Here is a 26,571-nt window from a genome sequence, read left to right on the forward strand (position 1 = left end):
ACAGTGATTTGAGTTCATATTTTAAAATAACTTGAATTGGGAAATTCCCAGGCGGTCCAGTGATTAGGACTGGCTCTCACTGCTCAGTCCCTGGTTGGGGAACTAAGATTCCACAAGCCTCGAGGCGTGGCCAAACAAACAAACCTCAAAAGCTTGAATTGTTGAATATGGTTTGTATTTTTAAAACTTTCTGTAGGTTTTATTGGCATGTGAGTAATGTGGCTATTTTGCAACTAGTTTGCTGGCATCCTCTAGAGACCAGCAGCAGATCAGACTTCAGTGAGTTTTAGTTTATGCATTAGATCCTGCTCCAGGGTATAAATAATAGTGAAAGGTTGAAATAAGTTATGGAGATTGGAGTTCAACAAGGTACGTCAAAAAGCTACTCCTGTTCCTTCAGAGACTAATTTAGTTATGTATTCTGGGAAGGTTTTTGGTTTGATTTTTTTTTTTTTTTCCTTCTAGGTATGTGTTCAAATTTTGACTGTCAGGCACATCTTACTAAGTCTTCTAAGCTATTTGAGAAGCAGCCTGATGTGCTTCTGTCTTCTAGAATGTTTTAGGCAAATTTTAGTCAGGTGGATAGTGAGGAAATAATAGCAAAAATAGTAGTAATAATTGCTGTGGGAGCAGCTACCATTTGTTAGTTTTAGTAACTAACAGGTACTATGCAAACACAAGTTATTTCACCCAATTTTCCAAACATCCTATCAAGTAGATATTAGTATTTTCATTGTATAGATGAAGAAACTAAGGCTTGGAAAAGTTAAATAACTTGCCCAAGGTAATTTATAAGCGACTGAGCCAGGATATAAACGCAGTTCTTTTAACTTCAAAGCCTGTATTATGAAACATTAGGCTCTATGAATTTTTCAAAGCATATTATCAAAATCATACTTTATGATTTTTGATTGCTAAGAATATACTAAGTTTCTCCCCCCATTTTAAAGAACTCTTAGAAGGGAGGTTCAAGAAAATGGTGTTCATCTAGGGTTTTTTTTTTTTTTGTATGTTTGAGCATAATTCAAATTATTGCGTACATGTTCACATTTATCAAAATAATACATATACATAGATTGAAAAGCCAAATAGCACTTTAAACCTCAGAGTCAAAAAATACTCACTCCCTTTCCATTAACTAGAGACAAACGTTTTCACCTTTTCTTAGCTGCCTTTTTTACATTTATATTCGGGACACGATACCATTGCTGTTGATTTAGATGTAATCTTTGACTTCTTGCCATAGAAGACTTCTCTGCCTCCTGTAAACACTCTTCTTGAGTCCACCAGACTCTCTTAGATGTCAGGCTCTGTCCCCTTCCCCTACCCCTCCCCCGCCCCCCAACACTGTCCTCCAGTCTGGACTGGTTTCTTTTCTAGGCCTGTGGCACAGCTGTCTCCCTGGGACTTTCCTTCACCTGCATCCCCTAGTTCCTCTTGGTTTATGCTCTCATTTTGGTGGAATACATTCTTCGCTAGGCTCTGGAAACAGGGTAGGGTACGTGGAAGGTAAATCTTAAGTCTTTCAGCATGCGTGTAAATGTCTTTATTTTATCTACTTGATTGATAATTTGACTGGGTATGGAATTCTGGCTTGAAAATAATTTTCTCTCAGCATTTTGAAGATATTGATCCATTGCCTTCCAGCTTCCAGCATTGTTGATGAAGATGCCCTAATGCTTTGTTTATCCTTTATGTGACCTCCTTTTTGCTCTGGGAAGTTTTTAGGTTCTATTCTTTGTCCGTAGAGTTCTGAAATTTCCGTTATAAACCTTACCGAGGATCTTTTAAAATTCATCTTGCTGAACACTCATTAAATGTCTAGAAATGTGTCTAGAAATGTATTGTCTAGAAATATGTCTAGAAATGTATTGTCCTGTTCTGGAAAATGTTTGTATAGTACTTTTTTTTATACTTCTTTTGCTGGTTTATTTGTGAAACTCTCCTGTAAGCAGGATGTTTTATATCCCAGGCTTATCCTGTAAGTTTTTTCATCTCTTGGCCTTTTTTTTCCTTTCAGAGAGATTTCCTCCATCATGATCTTTTCAGTTCTTCTATTTTAAATTTTGGTTAATCACGTTTAACTGAGAGCTCTGAATGTTCCTATTTTAGAACATTTTGGTTTTGTTTTTTGGTTACAATATTGTGTATCATCTTTCTGATAATAGTAATTTTTTAAAAACTTTTCCTTTGCTCCCTGCAATTGTCTCTGATTCCTGTGAGGTTTTTGAGTTTTTTTACTTTTATTTTTTTCAGTCTCTTTAAGCTTCCTCAGATGTCTGAACATACATGCTATCTGTTTCTATTTAAGATATTAAAAAAACTGATTGAAAGTTCATGTGTTTGTTTAAAGTTTATCACATGATGAGAATCCCTGTAGGGTTTTAGGCAGAGACCAGCTTTTTTTTTTAATATCTTTTTAAAAATAAATTTATTTATTTTATTTATTTTCGGCTGCATTGGGTCTTGCTGCGCGCGGGCTCTCTCTAGTTGCGGCGAGCAGGGGCTACTCTTCGTTGCGGTGTGCAGCCTTCTCATTGCGGTGGCTTCTCTTGTTGCGGAGCACGGACTTCATTAGTTGTGGCGCATGGACTCAGTATTTGTGGCTCGCGGGCCACAGAGCACTAGCTCAGCATTCGTGGCACACGGGCTTAGTTGCTCTGTGGCTTGTGGGATCTTCCTGGACCAGGGCTCGAACCCATGTCCCCTGCGTTGGCAGGCAGATGCCTAACCACTGCGCCACCAGGAAAGCCCGGAGACCAGTTTTTTTATAGAAAAAATGTCAGTATCAATGAACCTTTGGCTGTGCCCTTCGTCCAGAGCTAGAGAGTCTGGGAGTTAAGTAAAGGAAGAGGACAGGGAGTTTAAGACATTCACTTACTCTGTTACTCCTCTAAGTTTGGCATCTCTCTTCCACTCTCAGCTACCCCTGGTGTCCCCAAGCCTAGAGCCTCAGTGTTTCAGCTTTTCCAGAAAGACGATCCTCAGGATTGGGGAGGGTCGTTGCCTGGATATGTAGAGGGCCTACTAACTCTTCTTAAAGACTTTCAGTAAATTCTGATATTCTTCCCCACCTTCAGCATTATCTCATACTTCCAGTTTCTGAATCTTTACAGTGTTCTGTGGCTAGAGTTGGCTTGCTGTGTTTTGGCTTATTAGCACATGAAAAGCAGAGAAAGCTTTTTATATTTTATATTAGTTACTACTTGTTCATTTGCCTTTAAAACTTTCTCAGCGTTTTTAGCATCTAATCTGCTTTTGTCTCTGCTGCGATTCTCTTTGTGTTTGTGGATTTATGCCTTGTGTTCCCCTTAACTGTCATTTTAGTTGAGTTTCAGGAGAGAGCAGAGTTAGGTGTTTAATCTGTCATTAATGTTGGAAATAGCAAAGCAGTCACCAGCATGGGTGATTTTTACGTTATTCATAGATCTTTTGTCTTGGATTCTCATTTTTAAATTTTTAAAATATTTATTGATTTCTAGTTTTGGCTGTGTTGGGTCTTGGTTGCAGCATGTGGGATCCTCCGCTGAGGCACGCGGGCTCCTCGTTGCATGGTTCAGGCTTCTCTCTAGTTGTGGCACGTGGGCTTAGTTGCCCTGCGACATGTGGGGTCTTAGTTCCCCGTCCGGGGATCGAACCCGTGTCTCCTGCATTGGAAGGCGATTCTTAACCACTGGACCACCAGGGAAATCCCTGGGTTCTCATTTTAATGTCACTGTTGTGTCTTCTGTCTTTGAAAATAACTCTCATGTGATTTGTAGTGTTTAGTATCAAGAAATATGTATTTTCCAGAAATATGTAATATTTCTATATACTGTAGAGGGAAAAATGGGAAGATGGATTTTTTTTTTTTTTTTTTTTGTGGTACGCGGGGCTCTCGCTGTCGTGGCTTCTCCCGTTGCGGAGCACAGGCTCCGGACGCGCAGGCTCAGCGGCCATGGCTCACGGGCCCAGCCGCCCCGCGGCATGTGGGATCTTCCTGGACCGGGGCACGAACCCGTGTCCCCTGCATCGCCGGGCGGACTCTCAACCACCGCGCCACCAGGGAAGCCCGGGAAGATGGATTTTTAAAGTCTGCCTTTTTCTCTTTTTCCCCTCAGAGCACTGGTCCTAGGTAACCTCAACGCAGGGCAGGCTAGCAGGATTCAGGGCCAGGAATTGGTCTAGGCTAATGAGTAGGGTACCTGTTTTAGGCAGTGGCATGTGAATGCTCTATAAGGCTGAGGGCAAGTAGGCTGAGTGATAGGCAATGTTTTCTCCTCCTCTGCTTTGTGGTCAGGGTTCAGGATACATTGGAGGAGCTTGGCAGGGGACAGACTCTAGATAGAAGGATTTAGCTGTGGTCCAGCATAGGTAAGGTGGGTCATTTGGGAGCAGATGAGGCAGCTGCTTATTTAAGTACTTGTTACCCTTGGTGTCTCTTACTTACATGGCCCAGTGTGGGGGTCTGTATTGTGTTACATCTTGCTTATGGGTTGGGAGCCAGAGGCGGGGGTGCTCCTGCTAATGAGGCAGTATGCTCCAGTGGTGATGGGATACCAACATGGTACCTGACAGCAGAGGCTGGTGGGCACAAAGGACACATACCTCTTTAATGGAGATAAAGAACTTACATTTCTGCCCTCAGAGGACTGCCCATCTTGCGGTCTCTGCTAGATGGTAAAATGTCCAGCCTCAGTCCCCCAAGAAGATGACTGTTGGCTGATAATGTTGCCTGATCTGAGTGAAGACACCACAGGTGCTTTAGGAAGCTCCTTTGTTTTATTTTTATAAAATAAGTTTATTTATTTATTTATTTTATTTTTGGCTGGGTTGGGTTTTTGTTGCTGCATGTGGGCTTTCTCTAGTTGCAGTGAGTGGGGGCTACTCTTCGTTGCGGTGCACGGGCTTCTCATTGCGGTGGCTTCTCTTGTTGTGGAGCACGGGCTCTAGGTGTGCGGGCTTCTGTAGTTGTGGCACGCAGGCTCAGTAGTTGTGGTGCACGGGCTTAGTTGCTCCACGGCATGTGGGATCTTCCCGGACCAGGGATCGAACCTGTGGCCCCTGCATTGGCAGGCAGATTCTTAACCACTGTGCCACCAGGGACGTCCAGGAAGCTCCTTTAATATCCTCTTGGCTTCTTCTGACTTCTGGAGATTGGCTTGTAAGTGCTAGCCCAGAAAGTGCAAGTAACCAAACTCAGCGCATTGCTGAGGGTGTGAATCCAGGGTTCTTTTCCAGGAGTCATTTCTCCCCAGCAGTGTAAGTTTTAGGATGGTTTGAAACCTGTTCCTGCGGTCTTCTCTGCTGCCTATGTAGCAGTACACTTGAGTCCTTAACTCAGAAATCTAGACTTTTTGTCTTAAAAAAGAAATCCTAACATCTTAGACAGTAAACAACAAACATCTCTTACTTGTTAATTCAATAACTGTTTGAATTATTTACTGAGAGGAAGGAATTACACAAATCAAAGTGTTTAACCTTTTTTTTAACCCCCCCGCACCTCCCCCACCCCAGTTGTGAAATTGAAGTCACATTGGAAGGTGTGGTTCTCTAAAACATTCTATAGTGATGTATATGGTTTTAATCATTTTATACTTAGGACGCCTTTTAGTCTTGGTTGGTTCTAATGAACCATAATTATTATTTTCACATTGGCACCCATGACGTCACAATTTGGCCATTAGATGCCGTTTCTTCAGCTGGTTAACTTTTTTTTTTCCTGAAATCATCTTTGTTTTTTGACAGTAAGACAACTTAGGCACATCTTGAGGTGTCCTGTCCCTGAATTGTAACCAGCTTGTTTTCAAGGAGTACTGGCTCCTTTTAGAGGAGACCAGTATTAGAGATAAAGATCTGGACATGTGAGATTGTTTCACGTAATGACTAACAGTAGACAGGATGATACCAGATAAGAAGCTACTTGAGTCCGCAGAACAACTAGCCTTTTATAAAAAGTCGTGGGTTTCTGTTGCTAATTTCAGTTCAGGTTTCTTTCTACCTTGTAATCTAATTTTCTCTTTCTTTAATAGTTTGGAACTATTTTATATAGGCACGCCAGAGATATGTTTATAATGTTGTCCTCTTGATGGAGAAGGTTTTTTTCATTTTAAATTCTTGACTCCAGTGTCCTGAAATTGATTTCCAAGTTGGCTTTTCAGTTTTCTCTTTTCTTAGTACATTTATTTATTTTATTTATTTATTTTTGGCTGCGTTGGGTCTTTGTTGCTGCACGCAGGCTTTCTCTAGTTGCGGTGAGCGGGGGCTACTCTTCGTTGTGGTGCGAGGACCTCTCATTGTGGTGGCTCCTCCCATTGCGGAGCACAGGCTCTAGGCACACAGGCTTCAGTAGTTGTGGCTCGTGGGCTCTAGAGCGCAGGCTCAGTAGTTGTGGCGCACGGGCTTAGCTGCTCCGCGTCATGTGGGATTTTCCCACACCAGGGCTCGAACCCGTATCTCCTGCACTGGCAGGGGGATTCTTAACCACTGTGCCACCAGGGAAGCCCCAGTTTTCTCTTGTTGACATCCCTTGAGCCACACCTACCTGAGAAGTAAAAGAAACCCCGCCTCACCCCAAGGAAATGCCAAAGAAAACATAGGCACAATGTCTGGCAACTCAGATGCTGACCCATACAATTAGTAGATAACTGGAAAGCTCTAGGTCCTTAAGGAACTCTGTCTTTAACTCTTTATTCTCCTGGATGCTACTGGTGGTGGTGTTAATCTTACAGCCACCTAAAGTTGTTGGACTCGGATTCTTGAAGACCTGTGAATAAATGAAGCTGTTCTTAATATCATTGTTAGGCTGAGCTGACATTTTGACTATTATGATTGGCAGCAAATAACAGCCAAATTAATATCAAGAATCATGAGAGATTTTAAAAAATTTACCACAGAAGTTCGGGAGACTCCTTCCTGTTGCATCACATTTTTGCACCGTTCATTTGGTTCCATAACCAACTCAGAAGGTACCAGCAAAGTTGTATGACAACATTTCAGTCAGGTTTTAAATTTGTATTGTATCTAGGTAGTTCCCAATACATTCTACAAGTAATTTGTGATCTATTCCCAGCTGTTTTCCAAAGAAAAATAAATGAGTTTATGGTATGATCGTAGGAATTTTTAGTATAAATATCCAGGATTTGGCATGAGTTGAATACGTGTTGTATACCCTTCCAGTTTTATGTTCTGGGGTAATAGTATCACTGCAGAGATGTGATGCTATCTATAACACTCCATCCTCTATCTTTTTAGCTTACAAGTTTAACCTGTTTCTTCCATTAGAATGTAAGCTAACATGAAAGCAGGGGTTTTAGCTTGGTCACTGCTGTATCCTTAGTGCCTGCTGCAAGGCTGGGCACACATTAGATGTTCAAAGAATATTTGTTGAATGAAAATATGTTGGTATTATTTCTCTGCCTCGAATCCTTTTGGAAGTAAATGATTGTTTTAGGATGTTTTAGGCTGCAAGTTTCAGGAAACTAGTTCAACTCAGTTTAAATAATGAAGAAACGCATCGTTTTGCTTAATGGAAAGCCTTGCATTAGCGGGAGATCCCTGTTTGGGTGAGTCAGTGACTCAGCAGTTAGCGCTGCCATCTCAACAGTCAGCTGCCCTCAGGCTCGTCCCTTCACTGTCAGCAGGTGTCTCGCAGCAGCAGTGAGCAGTGTGAACATGCACTGAGAGAAAGAGAAGAGACTGACTGTGCATCTAGTTCATCTGGGACTGTACGTTTGAGTACCTAAATGTGGGAGGGAAAAATGAAAAACGTCTTTCCTTTCTTGGTGAGGACAGACAGCATGAATTTGCAGAAACTGCAGGGAGACTAAGAACCTTCAGATTACAGGATTTTGGAGATGCTGGAATATAGGATGATTTGTGAGACTCGAGCCATTCTTAGACATGGGGAAAGTTAAATGAGGGAGAACTCATTTGTTCTTTTGAAGTGCCCACTTGGGCTTGTGCTCCATTTTGCTAACCTTCCAAACCTTTGTGCCTTAAAGAGAATACCTAAAACTGCTAAAGTAGAAAACAAAAGTGGCCCATAATCTCAGCCTCCAAATAATATGCGTTGATTTCAAAAATAAAATGATACAATACTTGCAAATGTTTTTTTAAAATTTATTTATTTAATTTTATTTTTGGCTGCGTTGGGTCTTCGTTGCTGCACGCGGGCTTTTCTCTAGTTGTGGCAAGCAGGGGCTACTCTTCGTTGCGGTGCACGGGCTTCTCATTGCAGTGGCTTCTCTTGTCGTGGAGCACGGGCTGTAGGCGCGTGGGCTTCAGTAGTTGTTGCGGTGCGTGGGCTTCAGTAGTTGTGGCACGCGGGCTCAGTAGTTGTGGCTCGCGGGCTCTAGAGTGCAGGCTCAGTAGTTGTGGTGCACGGGCTTAGTTGCTCCGTGACATGTGGGATCTTCCTGGACCAGGGCTCGAACCCGTGTCCCCTGCATTGGCAGGCAGATTGTTAACCACTATGCCACCAGGGAAGCCCCGCAAGTTGTTTTAAAAAACTTAAATAGTACAGAAAGGTGTAATAGGCCTGAATAGTCACCCTCTTTTCTGACACATATGCAGCACTGCCTCATTCCTCTCCTCAGAGGTACACGTTGTTAACAGTTTTTATGATTCCTTCCAGAAAATAGCTGTGTGGGTATCAGCTGCGTGTGCTCATCAGCACATACTGTTCTACTTCATTCCTTTTCACATCTGCATAAATATGCCATGGGTAGAGGTGCTCATTAAGCAGTCCTCTTTCGTGGAGCCCTTTGGTTGGGGCTAGTGTTATACATGTGTTGGTGAACCTGTGTATGTTTATCAATGAGGCATATTTCTAGTAATGGTGAGAAAGCTAGGTCAAAGTATATGAATATCTAAAATTTGGATGGATATTGTCAAATTTCCCTCCCAACATGTTAACAACAGTTTTCATTCCTGCCATTATGCTTTCTCCTTTCTGGGTATCGTAGTTTTTTTCATTTGTGGCCCTCTGATAGGTAATATTGTTAACTTGTGATTTGAATTTTGTTAGTTGAATTGAGAGAGAAATGGAGTAGCTTATGAGTTTTTTGCCCATTCATGTTTCTTTTCCTGTGAACTGCCAAATGATTGTTGTTTCTGTTATAAGTGAGCTTTGTATGTGAAGGAAATTAACTCACTGCTGCCATATATATGGTTGTAAAACGTATTTTTCTTAATCTTTTATTGGTCTTTTTGACTTTATTTTTTGCCACTCAGATTTTTATTTTTATGGAGTTAAATTTATCAACCTTTTTTTTCATGACTTCTGGTGTTCTGCTCTGACCTGGCCACTCCACCTGCTGACACCAGTGCGCACCTTACTGGGCTGTGTGCAGCTGTGTTCTAGGGCTGCTTTATGTCTGTTAGATGTAAGTGGAGTTAGACTTAGTTAGGTGGACAGGGTGCTGAGGCTAAAGCCTAGGGTGTGCGTTGGGGGTTGTATTGGCCATATTAAGGAGGTACTGGGTAAACTCCAGGTGGCCAGTGAGGTAAAATGGCTTTGGTCCTTTCCTCAGCTGACACTGAAAGGGCTTAAGGATAGAGAGACCAAAGGGCTGTGATTTTGTGATATAATAAGAAACATATGATCTTCTAAAACTCTTGGAATTTCCTGAGAGATAGAGGTACTAGGGGTGTCTTTTTGTTGTCTTTTTATTCATAATAAACTCCTTTCAGCCATATCTAAGTTTATGTTAATGAGATGATGGGCCCCTAGATAACTTCAGGGTAGGGCTGGTTGCCAGAGGCACCAAGCTTGTGATGAGCAGGTTAGAACTTTCAGCCCCAGGGGCTTCCCTGGTGGTGCAGTGTTAAGAATCCGCCTGCCAATGCAGGGGACATGGGTTCGAGCCCTGGTCCAGGAAGATCCCACATGCCACGGAGCAGCTAAGCCTGTGCGCCACAACTACTAAGCCTGTGCTCTAGAGGCCGTGAGCCACAACTACTGAAGCCTGCACACTTAGAGCCCATGCTCCGCAACAAGAGAAGCCACCGCAGTGAGAAGCCTGTGCACCGCAACGAAGAGTAGCCCCCACTCGCCGCAACCAGAGAAAGCCTGCGTGCAGCAACAAAAACCCAACGCAGCCAAAAATAAAATAAATAAATGTATAAATAAAAAATAAAAAGAACTTTCAGCCCCATCCCTGGACCTCCAGAGATGGTAGAGAGGCTGGAGATGGAGCTTAAGGACCAGTGTCCAATGATGTAATCAGTCATGGCTACCTAATGGAACCTCCTTAAAAACCCCTAAATGACAGGGTTCCAGTGATCACATGGAGATGCTGGGAGAATGGTGGCTGGAGAGGCATGGAAGCTCTGCGCTCTTCCCCCAATCCTTGTCCTCTGCATCTCTTCCATCTTGCTGTTCCTGAGTTGTATCCTTTTATAATGAATAGGTAATAGTAAGTAAAGTGCCTTCCTGAGTTCTGTGAGCCATACTAGCAAATTATCGAATCTCAGGAGGGGGTTGTGGGCACCCCCAATTTATAGATCAGAAATATGGGTGGCCCAGGACTTGTGTCTAAAGTGGGAGCACTCTTGTGGAACTGAGCCCTTAAGCTGTGAGGTCTGATGCTAAGTCCAGGTAGTTAGTGTCAGAATCTAATTGAATCAGTAGACATCCAGTTGGTGTCCTGAGAATTGGAAAATTGGTTGTTGGTATGGAAAAACCCCACACATTTGGTGTCAGAAGTGTTGTGAGTAAAAACAGCTCATACGGGTCATTCTCTTTTCTGGGTATAATTTTGAACCTGCCTGTTTCTTCTTCTACAGGTGGAAAGATGGCGTTTGTGAAGAGTGGATGGTTGCTGAGACAGAGTAAGTACAGGACGTGAGCCCCTTGGGCTGGGTTTAGTGTTGCCTTAGGGCACATCTTTATTTCTGTGGCTGACACTGCCAGTGTTTACAAACAAATAACAAAGTCTTACTAATGTTGTTGCCCTGGATTTCCTCTTGCAGATTTTTAGAGCTCTATGAACCGTTTTTCTGCACACGTGGAGCTTCTTGGTTGCTGCCTTGACAGGAACCAGGGGACAGTAATAGTCCCTGCTGGTTTCTCTTTTCTCACTAGCGTGCTATATTATTATTATTATTATTATTATTTGGCTACGCCATGTGACAAAGTTAGTTCCCCGACCAGGGATGGAACCTGTGCCCCCTGCAATGGAAGCATAGAATCTTAACCACTGGATGGCCAGGGAAGTCCCTAGCATGCTGTACTATTAACGGCTGACCTGAGGTTCTTGGACCTACCCAAGCTGAGCTGATATATTACCATGGAGCTGAGCTAATATATTAGCATGGAGGTACTGCTCGCTTTGTGGGAAACACCTGTCTCATCTGGGGATTGAACAGTGACCAGATTCTGAAATACTAGAGTCTTTAATTATAGATTAAGATTTGACCCGAGGGAACAGTGTATCTAAAACCAAATCTTTTGTGTCTCCAAAAGGACTCTGGAGAAGGGACTCAGTTCTTTTTTTATGGGATTAAGTTCATTTTCTTAGACTCATCTCTATGGGCTTGCATATACTTAACTCTGCTTATCTCTGAGGCTGCCACCTTAAGTAGGATTCATAGTATGTTTTAAAGCAGGAAGAAGCAGCTCTGTTTATTGCAGAAAGAGTAAGCAGATTATTCTGCTGTGTTCTAGAAAGAGCAGCATTAAGGGAAAAGTGACTAGTAGATTGTTTATGACTCCAGCAAAAGCTTGAGTGGTGATATATACTGTATTGTTCAGATAGGAATTTGTATTTAAGGACTATTTTCAATACTTAGCTAAAATTGAGCCTAGCAAGGAAGAATGGACTTGCATACCTTAGACGGTTTATAAAAACTATTGATGAAGCTTGTTTGTGTTCCCATTGTACAGATTTTTATATCAATATAATTATCACAACAGCTCTGTGAGGTGGGTGGCATTACCCCAGCTTCCAGCTGAAGAAATAGAGGTTCACTGATAACTGGTCCAGATGTTAACTATGGGTGGCAAATCTACATTCAGACTCAGGGCTGTCTCGTTTCAACATCAACACCCTTTCTACCAGGAGACGAGCTTTCAGACTGTCTGTCCTGTTACTAGTTTTACGTTCTCAGACCTGGAGCTGAACAGGTGTCCTTTCAAGGTCTATGACAGTTCTGTAGTCTAAGAATAGATGCAGCTATTGTATTGTTGGCTTAAAAAAAAAAAAAAAAGTTGTGACATATTGGAATCTAGCCCCAATGTTTGTGTAAGTTTCCTTGTCTTGGGTTTTGAGGATCTTGGGTGATCCTAAAATGGTCAGGGGACATGGAGAGCCTTGCTCAGACCTGGAGGATGTGCCTTCCCTTCCTGCACTCTTTGAGGGCAAGTTTCTTTTCTCCATCATGACTCAATGTAAATGCTCTGTCAACATAAGTGAACAGTGACCCTTTTGACAATTTTGTGCTTCCCATCAGCGCTTAGCATGATGATGTACACAAAATAGGAGTTCTGTAAATAAGTTGTACAGACTTTTGCACTGTCTTAGTTATGGTTATCTCAAAAGTGTGTATTCGTAAGACTTATTCCATTTCCCAATCTCCTGATGTTGGGTTGATTTTTCCCTCTTTGCTAAAGCAGAAGTGTCATTCATAATAAACTAAAATGAGGTGAGTTGTATTATATTCACTGAGTTGCAGAGCAGCAGAGATACACATGTAGTTACATATATGCACCACTGTCTTCAGGTTTCCTTTTCTTGCCATTGGCAGACTCTTAGGACTCAGTATCTGGACTCTGGAGGACAGCTTAATTTAGGGTTCTGCAGTCAGTCCTTTGATGGCAGGTGCGATACTTGGGTAGAACTACCCAACCCGGTGATTACACCTGTCTGTGTTCGGGTGGCTCTCTTTGGTAGTTTCTGCACAGCTCAGGCACTGCCAGTTAAACGGATGCTGGGTGTCACTTATTTATCAGTTTGGGCAAGTGCTGTGGTTGCCTCTCAGCAAGGTGGGTGTTTGATAGTGGTAAAAGAAATTTGGAAGGCTGCTGGGATGAATATTTGGAATTTGTGCACATTGGCCATGAACAGGGTGGGATCTATAGGAACAAAAGATGCAGCCGGTAGCGTATGGATGTGAGAAAGGTGCAGGGGTAACTTTTAGATTTCCCTTTTGGCTGACAAGGAAATTAGAGTATTATGAAGTTAAATGCCTAGTCCAAGATTACAAATGAATGGATGAATTCTCTCAAACTGATAGAGACGTGTGAGTTAGTAGGATGGATGCGTGCTGGGTAGGAGTCAGGCCCTGGGCCTGGGTCAGTGTCTGGGTGTGGATGTATCCAGTGTCTGAGCCTGCCTCTGCATAGTCTTAGGCAGGGAGACTCCCCACACTGTGGGCTGTAAGGGAAGGTGAGCATTAGAGAAGAGTATACGTGAAGGCCCTTCAAGAAAAAGAGAAGTTTTTCCAGAAAGTTTTTCCAGAAAGGAAAGTATTACTGTGTGTAGAGGCTTTACAGTTCAACGTTTTCTGATTAATCTAGCAGTTAGATACTACTGGGAAGGATTAGATATACCACATGGAGAGTTAAATGTTAGACATGTTTCATTAGCTCAAAATCAAAGTTTTATTGAACTTTCTTTTTTTTTAAAAAATATTTTGATACTTTTAAGTTGGCAGCATTCTCAGTAAGATCGAAGTTCTCATCTTAGAGCATGCTGCTTGCAGCCCTGGTACAGCATGGGTGTTCATGCAGTTCGGGTCTGCTTTCACTTCCATTTTGATGGACTGCTCTGGGAAATTGTATGCAGGTATACTTTTGGGACCAGAGGAAAGTTTCTTTTGTTTCTATTACCGGTGAATTAAAGGACAAAGTCCTTGCTTTTCCACTCAAAGGCAACATTTCCCACTTTTTTTCAGGTACTATTTTGAAGCGCTGGAAGAAGAATTGGTTTGACCTGTGGTCAGATGGTCACTTGATCTATTATGATGACCAAACTCGGCAGAGCGTGGAGGATAAGGTCCACATGCCCGTGGACTGCATCAACATCCGCACGGGACATGAATGTCGGGGTAAGTGGGTCTGTCTTGTCCAGCTTCTGTCGCCTGCCCTTCTGCTTTCTTGATGGGAGTTGATTCTTCTTCCTTACCCATTCTGCTTTCATTTACAGACCAAAGAAGGGTTTCATCTGGGAAGAGGTAACCAGATGAAACCAGACACTTGGATTATGACCCATGTGGGTTGGCAGATTAATTTTCTCCTCTGAATTAGACCCATCAGTCCACATTTCCATTCTCTCTCATGGAGAAGGTGGTGGAAGACTAAGGAACCAGAGTGCTGGGAACCCCAAGAAGGATGGAGCTACCCTAGGCAGTATAGATTTTGTGAGTCAGAAACTGGCTTATTGATAACAACTCTAGTCGGTTTCTTAAAATCCATGATGTCTTTCAATATAATTATCACAACTATTGAAGGAATAGTTTTTTTTGTTTGTTTTAATAAGCATAGAGTTTTCTATTTCTAATTAATGGCATATGTAGACTTCCCTGTTTGTTTTATTAGCTCTGTTGCTATTTGGAATAAAGAGGCTGCTGTAGTAACCATTGGTGTAATAATATCCTGCCCCTATAAGTTCTTGAAACACAAGCCTCTATGGACTAGCTATTGAAATCCTTACTTAAACCAGGCTCAGATATCATAGGTCTTACTCCTTGGTACACAGAGATACTTTAAACAACCGATTTTCACTTTTAAAGCAGCGATCTAGTTTGATGCTTTGTGAATAAAAGCAGTAAGTATTCTGTTAACTGATGCTTTGCAACGCTTTTCGTTGTGCTTATTCTTCTAATGTCTGGGCTATTGTGTATATCACCATATGTGGATTGTGCTCTGGAAGAGGCTTCCGTGTTTCTCCAGCAGGAAGTTTAATTAGAATGGAGTAACGATTCATGTGTTTGGTTCTGTACAGCAGAACAAAGATGTTTTATAATTGTAATGTTCTGAAGTTCTGGTCCTTTGGTTATCTGAGCTGTTAAGAAATCCTTAAAAAAAAAACTATGTAAATACTCCTGTATTCTATATCTTTTTCACAGATATTCAGCCTCCAGACGGGAAGCCAAAAGACTGTCTGCTGCAGATTGTTTGCCGAGATGGGAAAACCATCAGTCTTTGTGCAGAAAGCACAGATGATTGTTTGTAAGTTTTTTTCCAGTGTGTTTAATTTTAAAAGTGTTTTCTGTTTTAATTTCCAGTTATGAGGGAGGGAGAAGAACGGGAGTGGCGCGTTCCTGTAGGCAGCAGAATAAGTGACTCAGAGGTTGTGTGAAAGAAATGTTAAGAGTCTTACTCCATGTCTGATAACCCTGATCCTCGTTTCTGCCTCTGCAGAGCTGCCCATGCAGGGTCCCATTGTAGTGAGTGTGGCAGAAACTATTAGATACAGTCACTTTGCACTCTCTTTTTTCATTACTAGATGCACATTGGGCGATGGGCATAGTTAAGTGGGTTCTTAAATTTTCTTTTTTTGGCCGTGTCATATGGCTTGTGGGGTGTTAGTTCCCCGACCAGGGATTGAACCTGGGCCCTCGGCAGTGAGAGCGTGGAGTCCTAACCACTGGCCTGCCAGGGAATTCCCCTTAAATCTTGTCCTTTTTATGTAAATGTCTTTTTAAAAAGCACTGACATCTGTATTATATAGCCTTTCTCCTTTTGGTGGTTCTTATTTCCATCTGCCATCTCTGAACAAGGTGTATGGAACCACAAAGAAGGAAAACCCAACTTTATTAATTCTCAGTGTGTTAACATTAGCATTGATGTAGGATCAGAATCTTGAAAACACTGATTTTTTTTTTCCTGTCCACACTGTACTACTAACAAAGGTTAACTCTGGACATTGCAGATCTCTAGGGTTTATTTTAAATCCTAGATGTAGTTTCGTTTTTACATTCTTCTCATTTATATTAGTGAATCTTAAATAGCACTTTCTGGAAAAGATGTACCTTTCCTAAAGACTAATGGAGAAATGAACACAGGTCAAGCCAGTTTGCTACTTTTTTATAAACTGGATCTATATTTTTACTCTTTAATAATTTGAACACTTACTTTGCACTGGGCACTGTGCTAACTGCTTTATGTATGTTGTTTAATCCTCACCATATCTTATAAAGTGGATACTGTTCTGTTGTAAGAAATTGAGGCATAGTGAGGTTAAGTAACTTTCTGTATCAGTTTTTAATGCTCTTGTAATAAATTACCACAAGCTTAGTGGCTTCGAACAGTACACATTTCTGATTACATTTCTGGAGGTCAGAGTTTTACACTAGGTTTCAAAGTGTTGGCAGGGCCATGATCCCTTCTTGAGGCTCTAGAGGGGAGTCTGTTTCCTTGCCTTTTCTAGCTTCAAGAGTCCTCCTGCATTCCTTGGCTTCTGGGCTGAGCCCTTCTCCTGCTGTCATCTGTCTGATTCTCTGTAGCTGGGGAAGGTTATATGCTTTTAAGGATTTAAGAATAGTTTGAGCCAGCCTCGATAATCCAGTATAATCTTCCGCATTTCAAGGTCCTTAACCTTAAGTATAGCTGCAGAGTCCATTTGCCTGGTGAGGTAACATTTTCAGAGGTTCTGGGGATTAGGATATGGATCTCTCTGTAGGGAGGAGGCATCATTCTGCCTGCCATACTTCCCAAGGTTTTAGAGCTTGTAGGCTCGACTCAGAATTTGAATCTTTGTCTTCACAGCCCTTTGTTCTTAACTGCTCTATTCTACTGTTCGCTGAGATGTCACATGTATGGACGGTTCCTTTAAGTACTAGTGGAAAAAATATCTAGAACTAAAATTTTAGAATATTTTAACAAAACATGGGAGGCTTTTTTGTCATAGAGGAGGGAGAAGGGGTAAAAGTACACTGAAGGACTTGCCTTGTTTGGCATGGAAGGCTGACTTTTTCTTAACCTTTATGGGAAAATAGAGGTTTATTTATGTGTCTAATTTTAAGGGTACAATTAGGGACAGAGCAATGGAGGATAATACTAGAAGAATAAAAAAACCCAGCAGGTAAACCTAATAAGGCATGACAGGAGATGAAGTAGCAGTAATTAGACCAATGATATCTGTGAATTCAATAAATGTGAGTTGGTTAAATTCTCCTTAAAAAGGATAAGATCTGAGATTGGGCAGAAAATACAAAGTCCACCTATTTATTCTGTTAACAGGAAACACACTTGAAATAAAATGACACAGCAAGGTAAAAAAGTAAAGAAGAGGAGACCGTTTGTTTCCTGGGGCTGCTGTAACACAGTATCACAAGCTAGGTGCCTTAAAACAACAGGTTTATTCTCTCACAGTTCCAGAAGCTAGAAGTCTGACATTACTGTGTCAGCAGAGCCATGCTTCCTCTAAGACTCTGGATAGAATCATTCCTGGCCTCTTCCTAGGTTTGGTTGTGGCCGGTTATCCTTGATGTTCTCTGGCTTGCAGCTGCACCACTCCAGTCTCTGCCTCTGTTATAACATGGTATTATTCTCCCTGTGTGTCCGTGTCCACATTTCCTCTTCTTATAAGGACACCTTCATTCAGTATGACCTCATCTTAATTTGACTCCATCTGCAGCGACCCTATTTCTAAATAATTCACCTGTACTGGGGATTAGGACTTAAGCTTATCTTTCTGCAGGGGATACACTTTAACCCATGACAGAGACCTCTGAGAAAAAAGGGGGAAATGAATCTGTGTCATCTTCCTCAACTACCTAGTGAAATGAAGGGGAAGACATTCAGAAGCGACAGCCAAATAAAGAAGTTTAACTTCAAGCACAGAATACAAAGGGCAACAGTCAGAAAAAGAAATAGAAGATTCTGTTGAGATGTATCACAGTTTTTAACCCTACCCCAACTCCCAGAAGCAGTAACAAGATGAGCTAATTTAATCTTAAAAATTTTTGGTAGTACCCTGCGGTCTGTAGAGGTGCTGATACTTCTTGAAAAAACCAAGGAAAAATCCTTGAGCCTATGATATCCTTGGGACCTTAGCAGAGACTGGAAGGTTCCCCCAGGGCTTGTCATTTCAGAACACTGGAAGGCAGAGAAGGATAAGCGAGCCCCGGCATAAGACATTCAAAGGAATTATGCTTAGAAGAGTGTAGAACCCAGATTTTTCAGAAAGGACTTACTCCCTATCTTGACCAGTCACAAAAATTAACTTGAAATGGATTGAAGACTTAAATGTAAGACCGTAAACTGTAAACCTACTAGAAGGAAACATGGGGAAAAGGTCTTTGACATTGGTCTTGGCAGCGATTTTAGATATGACACCAAAAGTGCAAGCAACAAAAGCAGAAGTAAACAAATTGGGACTACATTAAACTAAAAACCTTCTGCACAGCAAAAGAAACAATTAGAAAAATAACAAGGCATCCTATGGAATAGGAGAAAATATTTGCAAACCATTTATGTGATAAGGGTTTAATATCTAAAATATATAGGGAACTTGTATGACTCCATAGCATAAAAACGAACCAATTAAAAGATGGGGAAAGGACTTGAAAAAACGTTTTTCCAAAGGTGCTCAACATCACTAATAATCAGGGAAGTGCAAACCAAAACCACAGTGAGGTCACCTCACACCTTAGAATGGCTGTTATCAAAAAGACAAAAGATAAGTATTGGTGAGGGTGTGGAGAAAAGGGAACCCTGTGCACTATTGGTGGGCATGTAACTTTGTGCAGCCACTATGGAAAACAGTATGGAGGTTCCTCAAAAAATTAAAAGTAGAACTACCGTATGATTCAGCAATGCCACTTCTGTGTATATATCTGAAGGAAATTAAATCATTGTCTCAAAGAGGTAGCTGTACCCCTGTGTTTCTTGCATTATTCGTAGTAGCCAAGACATGGAAACAACTCAAGTGTCTGATGATGGATGAACTGATAAATAAAATGTGATACACACACACACACACACATACACACACACACACACACACACACACACAGACTTGTGCATGCATGGGTAATGGACTGTTAATCAACCATAAAACAGGAAACCCTGCCTTTACAACAACATAAATGGACCTTGAGGGCATTATGCTAAGTGAAGTAAGCCAGACAGAGAAAGAAAAATACTATATGTTCTTACTTATATGTAGAATCTAAAAAAGCCAAAATCATGGAAGTAGAGAGTAGAATGGTGTTTGCCAGGGGTTGAGGGAAATGGGGGAGATATTGGACAAAGAGTACAAGCATCCAGCTGTAAAATGAGTGAGTTCTGGGCATCTATTGTACAGCATAGTGACTATAATTAATAATACTGTCTCATATACTTGAAAGTTAAGAGAGTAGATCTTAAGTGTTATCACCAGAAAAAATAAAAAGCTAATCATGTGCGGGGGTCCTGGAGGTGTTAGCTTATTGTGGTAATCAATTCATGATATACGTGTCAGGTCATCATGTTGTACACCTTAAACTTACATACGTTATAGGTCAGTTTCTCAAATACCAGCATTATTTTTAATAGCAAAATATTGCTGACCATCTAAATCTCATATCATGGAACATTATGTAGCCATTAAAAAAATCAGGTAGATCTGTGTGTATAACATGAAGAGATACTGCTAGTTCTAGTATAGTTAAGTATGGTACATTTTACATTTATTTAAAAAGTAAAGGAAAAACTGTAGATTATGCTTTAAATATTACATATGTACTATAGATTTATTTCTTTACATATCATATATTCCTAGTGCATGTCTTAGATAAGTTGATTGAGTACGTCTTGAGGCAAGGGCTTCAGATCTGCTCTTAAAAACAAGCTTTTTCAGAAATTCCGATGCCAATGCAGGTTTGAGAACTGTTGAGATAGATGTTGGATTGCCTGAAATAAAGTACCTCTTTCTTTTCTTCAGGGCCTGGAAATTTACGCTTCAGGATTCCAGGACAAACACAGTAAGTTGCTAATGGCAGTCACTAGTAATGTTTTCACTTAGTCTTGCTGTAACAAACGGGAGAACAGGAGGTTAAGAAGGGAAATGGGGAAGAGGGTTTTTTTGCCATCCGGCCCAGGATGAGCAAGCAGAGATAGGCAGGCTGTGTTTCGCTGACAGTGAGGAAGCTGGATTTTGCCAAAACATTTTGGCAGGAGGAGCCCTCCTAACACAGGCACACTGGTCCCAGTGTTGTTTTCTAGAAATGTTTGTATCTCACAAAGATTTGCAACACTTTGAATTCTGCTGCCGTTTACAGAGAAGGCACAAAAGGGACCACAGGGTCCTTTTCATGAATAGCATCTCAGCCTGTGAAATAAACATTTTTGGGACTTGTACTTGTCTCTAGTTTCTTCTGACTTTAGGAAGTAACTGAGACAGTAAACCCCATTTGTAGAGGCTAGTGATACCATCTTGGTGTCTGTCAGGGAATCAAAGGCAATTCCCTCTGTGGTCAACATTTTCATTCTTCAGGTAGGGTTTTATTTTTTCATTTATTTCTCTAGGAAGGAAAGAGAAAGGTAGATGGTGCTTTTAAAAGAATTTGTACAGGTGGGAAAAGAAAGTAAAAAGACTTAATATCCAAATGCTGTTTTTTCCTAGTTTTGTTAGCTCAGGACTGTTCTTCCTCCTAAGATTACAGGTCCAGTTACCTTTTCTTCGATGAAAATCCTTTACTTGAATGAAGTTAGTATTGATGATTCATATAGTTAGGGGCAAGAGCTAAGGTGATTCTTCACGTGGATATTTTTAAAAAGAGCACACATATTTTTGTTTTCCACCGGGGGGTAATTTACTGAAAGATTTTTAAATTTTTTAATGGAAAAACCAGATTGTGAGTGTAGAACATATCCCTGACTGCTACGTTTTAGATTGTAGGATTTTTATTTGTGAACAGAAGGGATGTTGAGAGTGGTGTAACATCTTTTAAAAGGGCTGGGTAACAGTGGAGGCCCTGTGGCCTTCTTGGGCAGTGAGAACTCTACTTCTGCCCCCTGCTGGTGGCTGAGGAGGGCCACATCCTCCTGAATTCAAAGGACACTGGAGTGCTGGGTGGTGGGCAAGGGGAGGGTGGTCCTGCTAGTCATTGCTTCTCAGAGAGCTGTTATATTTCCTCTTCAAAGATTAAACTTTTCGGCTTTTATTAATTTTTTTATTTACTAAATAAAAGGGTATAGTATCATAAGAGCCTTTAGTTGCTTTGTGGCAACTCACTTGTTTTCATACTTTCTCTCCTCTCAAGGCTTATGTTGGCTCAGAAATCGTGTATGACGAGACTGCCGTGGTTTCCTCCCCACCTCCTTACACAGCCTATGCTGCACCAACCCCTGAGGTAAGGAGCAAATCTTTGCCTTATAGAATCCAAGTGAGGGAAACTTGGCGTCTCTGTGCTACTGTGCTTTTAAAACAAAAGAAAACTTTGAGCCAGCCAGTATCAGAGAAATTAGAAATGTACTGTAAACCCTTTCTTCTTTAAACTTTTCTTTTTTAAATAGATTGTTACCATCTTTTGCTTTCCTAAAATAAAGCAACTGCTTTATAATCTTCCTGTTCACATTTTCTTTTTAAGATAGACCTAAAAATGAATCATGGTAATATGATTTTGATGATTCAAGTTTATACTTAATTATTTACTTGAATACTCTCTATCATCAGAAAAAATGCTTTTTTTATTTTGAAAAAACAAAAACAAAACCTTAAAAACAAAAATCACATGCCCAATACCTTGTGGTGTCCCCTAGTTAGAGGTGCCAGGCATTCAGTGCTACATATAGAAGTCTCCTGTGGGAGGCACTTTGATTTTTTTTTTTTTTTTTTTTACTTTTAATTTTGAAATAATTATAGATTCACAAGAAGTTGCAAAGGTAATATGGAGAAATCTCATGTCTCATGTACTCTTCACCCATTTCCCCAGCTGTTACATGGTAGATAAAATCAAAACCAGGAATTTGAAATTGGTACAATGTTTATGTCTGGTTCCATGTCATTTTATCATATGTGTAGATTTGTATAACCGCCAACTCAATCAAGATATAAAACTGTTCATAATATCTTCTTCCTGCTACACCCTCTTATAGTCACACCCTTCTTCCCCTTCCCTAACTCCTGTCAACCACTGATTTGTTTGCCATCTGTATAACTTTGTCATTTCCACAGTGTTATATACATGGAATCATATAACACGTGATCTTTTGAAATCTTTTGATGTTTTCACTAAGCACAACGCCCTTGAGAGTCATCCAAATTGTTGCATGTGTCAATAGTCTGTTCCTTTTTATTGCTGAGTAGTATGCCATGGTATGGACGTATCACATTATGTATTGAACGTTTAACTATTGGGAGACATTTTGGTTGTTTCTAGATTTTGGCTGTTACCAATAAACCTTATGTGAACACTCATGTACAGGTTGTTATGCAGACATAAAGTTTTATTTCCCTGGGATAAGTGCCCCAAAATGTAATTGCTGAGTTGAATGTATGGTAAGTATATGATTAGTTTTTTAAAAAGCTGACAAACTGCTTTCCAGAGTTTCTCTACTATTTCTCTTTCCCATCAGTAGTGTATGTGTGGTTTACTTTCTCTGTATCCTCACCAGCATTTGCTGTTGTCACTGTTTTTTATTTTAACTATTCCGATAGGTGTGTAGTGATATTTCACTGTGATCCTAATTGGCATTTCCTATAGCTTGTGATGTTGAACATCTTTTTATGTGCTTACTTGCCATCCATATATCCTGTTCAGTGAGATATGTCTTCATGTCATTTGCTAATTTTCTACTTGTTTTATTATTTTTTTATTGTTGAGTTTTGAGAGTTCTTATATATATGTTTGAGATAGGAATCCTTTGTCAGATATGTGATCAGTAGCATATCTTTTTATTCTCTTGACAGTGCCTTTCACAGAGTTTTTAATTTTGATGCAGTCCAATTTATCAGTTTTTCCTTTTATGGACTGTGTTTTGTTGTCATGTTTAACACTTCACCTAGACCAAGTTTCCCAAGATTTTCTCCTATGTTATCTTCTGAAAGTTTCATAGTCCTAGGATTTATACACGAGTCTTTTCTGTTGTCAGTTAATTTTGAATAAGGTGAGAGGGTTATGTTGAGGTTCTTTTTTTTTTTTGCATATGGATGTTCAATTGTCCCATTACTATTTGTTGAAAAGACTGTTAATCCTTTCTGGAATTGGTTTTGCATCTCTGTAAAAAATCAGTTGGCTGTATTTATGTGTGTCTGTTTCTGGGTTCTCTGTCTGTTCCATCCTCTGATACCACACAGACTTGATTACTGTAGCTATATATCAATAATAAGTCTTGAGATTGGGTAGGCTGATTCCCCCCACTTCATTCTTCCTTTTCAGAATTCTTTTAGCTATTCTGATTCCACTTACTTTCCATGTAAATTTGTCTAAATGTACAACAAAATCTTTCTGGGATTTTGATAGAAATCAGGTTTTTTGGGGAAGCATTGACATCTTTATTATGTTGAGCTTCCAATCCATGAAAATGGACTGTCTATTTAGATCCTGTTTGATTTTTTTCCACTAGCATTTTGTAGCTTTCAATATATAAATCCTGTATGTTTTTTGTTAGATTTATACTTAAATATTTCTTTTTTTTGAATTTTTGTATATGGTATTTCAAATTTCATTTTCTCCATGTTTATTGCTAGTATATAGAAACACAGTTGATTTTTATATGTTGATCTTGTAGCCTGTGAGCTTATTACTAAACTCACTTATTGGTTCTATAAGTATTTTATTTTATAAATTTATTTATTTATTGGCTGTTTTGGGTCTTCGTTGCTGTGCACGGGCTTTCTCTAGTTGCAGCGAGCGGGGGCTACTCTTCGTTTGCGGTGCGCGGGCTTCTCATTGTGGTGGCTTCTCTTTCTTGCCAAGCATGGGCTCTAAGTGCGCGGGCTTCAGTAGCCGTGGCTCGTGGGCTCTAGAGCGCAGGCTCATTAGTTGTGGCGCGTGGGCTTAGTTGCTCCACGGCATGTGGGATCTTCCTGGACCAGGGCTCGAACCCATGTCCCCTGCATTGGCGGGCGGATTCTTAATAACTGTGCCACCAGGGAAGTCCAAGTATTTTATTTTAGATTCTTTGGAATATACTACATAGACAGTCATGTCATCTACAAATAGAGTTATTTCTTCCTTTGTAGTCTGTGTACCTTCTATTTCCTTGCCTTGCCTTGCCTTATTGCCCTGGTTAGAACTTCCAATATTATATTGAAGAGCAGTGGTGAGAGCAGGCATTCTTGCCTTGTTCCTGATTTTACGGGGAATGCGTTCAGTTTTTCCACACTAAGTGTGATGTCTTTTGTAGATGTTGTTTGTCAAGTTGAAGAAAGTCCTTCTTTTTTTTAGTTTTCTGAGTGTTTACCATGAATGGGTGTTGGATTTTGTCAAATACCTTTTCTGCATCAATTGATTTGGTCATGTGATTTTTTTTTTAAACCTTTTTTTTAAAAACTTAAATATGGTGGGTTACATTGATTTTTGAATACTGAACCAGCTTTGCATCCCTGGAATAAATCTCACTAGGTTGTGGTGTATAATTCTTTTTATTTATTGCTGAATTCTATGTTTGCTAATATTTATTAGGAGTTTTTGCAACTGTATTCATGAGGGATATTGGTCTGTAGTTTTCTTTTTTTGTACTCTGTTTTATTTTGTTATCAGGTGGTACTGACTTTATAGAAGTTAAGGAACTGTTCCATGCTCTTGTATTTTCTAGAAGATATTGTGTAGAAGTGATGTTAATTCTTCTTTAATCATTTGGTAGACATTTCCAGTGAAACTGTCTGGGCCTGCCTGGAGATTTCTTTTGGGGGATATTTTAAATTACAAATTCTGTTTTCTTAATAGTTACAGGACTATTCATTCTCTATTTCATATTGAATGGGTTGTGGTATTTTATACTTTTTGAGGAATTGGTCCTTTTCATTTATATAAGTTGTCTAATTTATGTGTGCAGCTCTGTCATTTGGTCCATACACACTTATATTTTCTTGCTGGATTAACCCTATTATCATTATGTTATGTTCTTCTCTGTTTCTGATAATTTTCTTTAGTCTCATGTCTACTCTATCTGATATTAATGTAGCCACTTCTGCTTCCTTTTTATTAATGTTTGCATGATATCTCTTTTCCCATCTTTTTTCTTTCAACATACATATTACATTTGAAGTTTCTTATAGACAGCATATAGTTGGGTCATCCCCTCATCCCCCCATCTGACAAATCTCTATCTTGTAACTGGTATATTTAGGCCATTTACATTTTTTTATTGTGTAAGTTTAAGGTGTACTATCTGTTATTTTGATACCTTTATATATTGTAAATGATTGCAAATGTAGCAATATTTATTACACTACATAATTAAAGCATGATATTATTGTCTATATTCATTATATGATGGATTAGATCTCAAGGCTTATTTAATACTTGTTACAAGTTTGTACCCTTAAACACCATCACTCTTAACCTTCCCCACAGACCATTTGCATATGATGTAATTTTGATACGTTAAGTATGCCATTTTATTTTTTGTTTTCCTTTGGTTCTGTTTTTCATTTCTGTATGTTCTTTTACTTAAGCTTTTTGTGAGTTACTAGAACATGTTTTATTTTATCTTATTATTTATTTATTTTTACTTTTATTTATTTTTTGGCTGCACTGCGCGGCTTGTGGGACCTTAGTTCCCCGACCAGGGAGCTAACCCAGGCCCTTGGTGGTGAGAGCGCAGAGTCCTAACCACTGGACTGCCAAGGAATTCCCATAGAACATGTTTTAGAATTACATTTTGATGTATCTGTAATGTTTTGAGTATCTCTTTGTATTGCTATTTTAATGGTTGCTCTAGTTGTTACATTATACATGTACACATATTTTTCAAAGTCCGGTGTTCACATTTTACCAGTCCAGTGAAGTATCAAACCATTACCTCTAAATTCCTTTTTTCTCTCTCATTTTATGGTATAATTGTTTTAAGTATTTCTTTTACATGTATTGAGAACCATATTAGATGGTGTTATAGATTTTGCTACAGCTGTCAAACTTATTAGAAAAATCAAGATGTGATTTTTATTATGTTTACATGTATTCTGCTTTGACCATATTTTTTTACCTCCTGATGTTTCAAGATTTCGTTTATTATTTACTGTTTAGTGAACTTCCTTTTGTCATTCTCTTAGGATAGATCTGCTGGCAACAGATCCTCAGTTTTCCTTCATCTGAGAATGTCTCAATTTCATCTTTGTTCTGAAGAATATTTTCAGTAGTATAGAATTCTGAGTTGACATTTCTTTCAGCACTTGATAAATGTGTGCTATTTCCTCTGGCTCTCCTGATTTCTGATTAGAAATCTGCTATCATTTGAATTTTTTTCCCCTGTGTACGTAGTGCATTGTTTCTGGCTACTTTCCTTGTCTTTAGTTTTCAGAAGTTTGACTCTGATGTGTGTATTTGGGGATTTATCTTATTTGGTGTTCATTCAGTTTCTTGAATACGTAGGTTTATGTTTCTTGCTAAATTTGGGAAATTTTAACCTGTTATTTCTGGAATGTTGTTTTAGACCCACCCTCTTTCTCTAATGAAACTGATGACGCAGATGTTAGATGTCCCACATGTCTCAGA

General features: G+C 39.9%; 1 protein-coding gene across 5 annotated transcripts in view; it reads left to right on the plus strand.

The window, feature by feature from the left end:
• Positions 1–26,571, plus strand: part of PLEKHB2 (pleckstrin homology domain containing B2) — a 57,253-nt gene that overhangs the window by 2,793 nt on the left and 27,889 nt on the right. For 4 of the 5 annotated variants that reach the window (XM_033400192.2, XM_012535603.3, XM_004276880.4 and 1 more), the window contains exons 2-6: positions 10,768–10,812; positions 13,876–14,028; positions 15,049–15,151; positions 19,851–19,890; positions 21,172–21,261. In XM_033400192.2, coding sequence (XP_033256083.1) covers positions 10,776–10,812; positions 13,876–14,028; positions 15,049–15,151; positions 19,851–19,890; positions 21,172–21,261 — 423 coding nt within the window. In that variant the 5' untranslated portion in view covers positions 10,768–10,775. Of the gene's footprint in view, positions 1–10,767; positions 10,813–13,875; positions 14,029–15,048; positions 15,152–19,850; positions 19,891–21,171; positions 21,262–26,571 lie in introns of those variants that run through there. The other variant, XM_033400194.2, reaches the window with a different exon arrangement.

The sequence above is a fragment of the Orcinus orca genome, chromosome 7 (genome assembly GCF_937001465.1).
Source record: "Orcinus orca chromosome 7, mOrcOrc1.1, whole genome shotgun sequence".
Taxonomy (NCBI): domain Eukaryota; kingdom Metazoa; phylum Chordata; class Mammalia; order Artiodactyla; family Delphinidae; genus Orcinus; species Orcinus orca.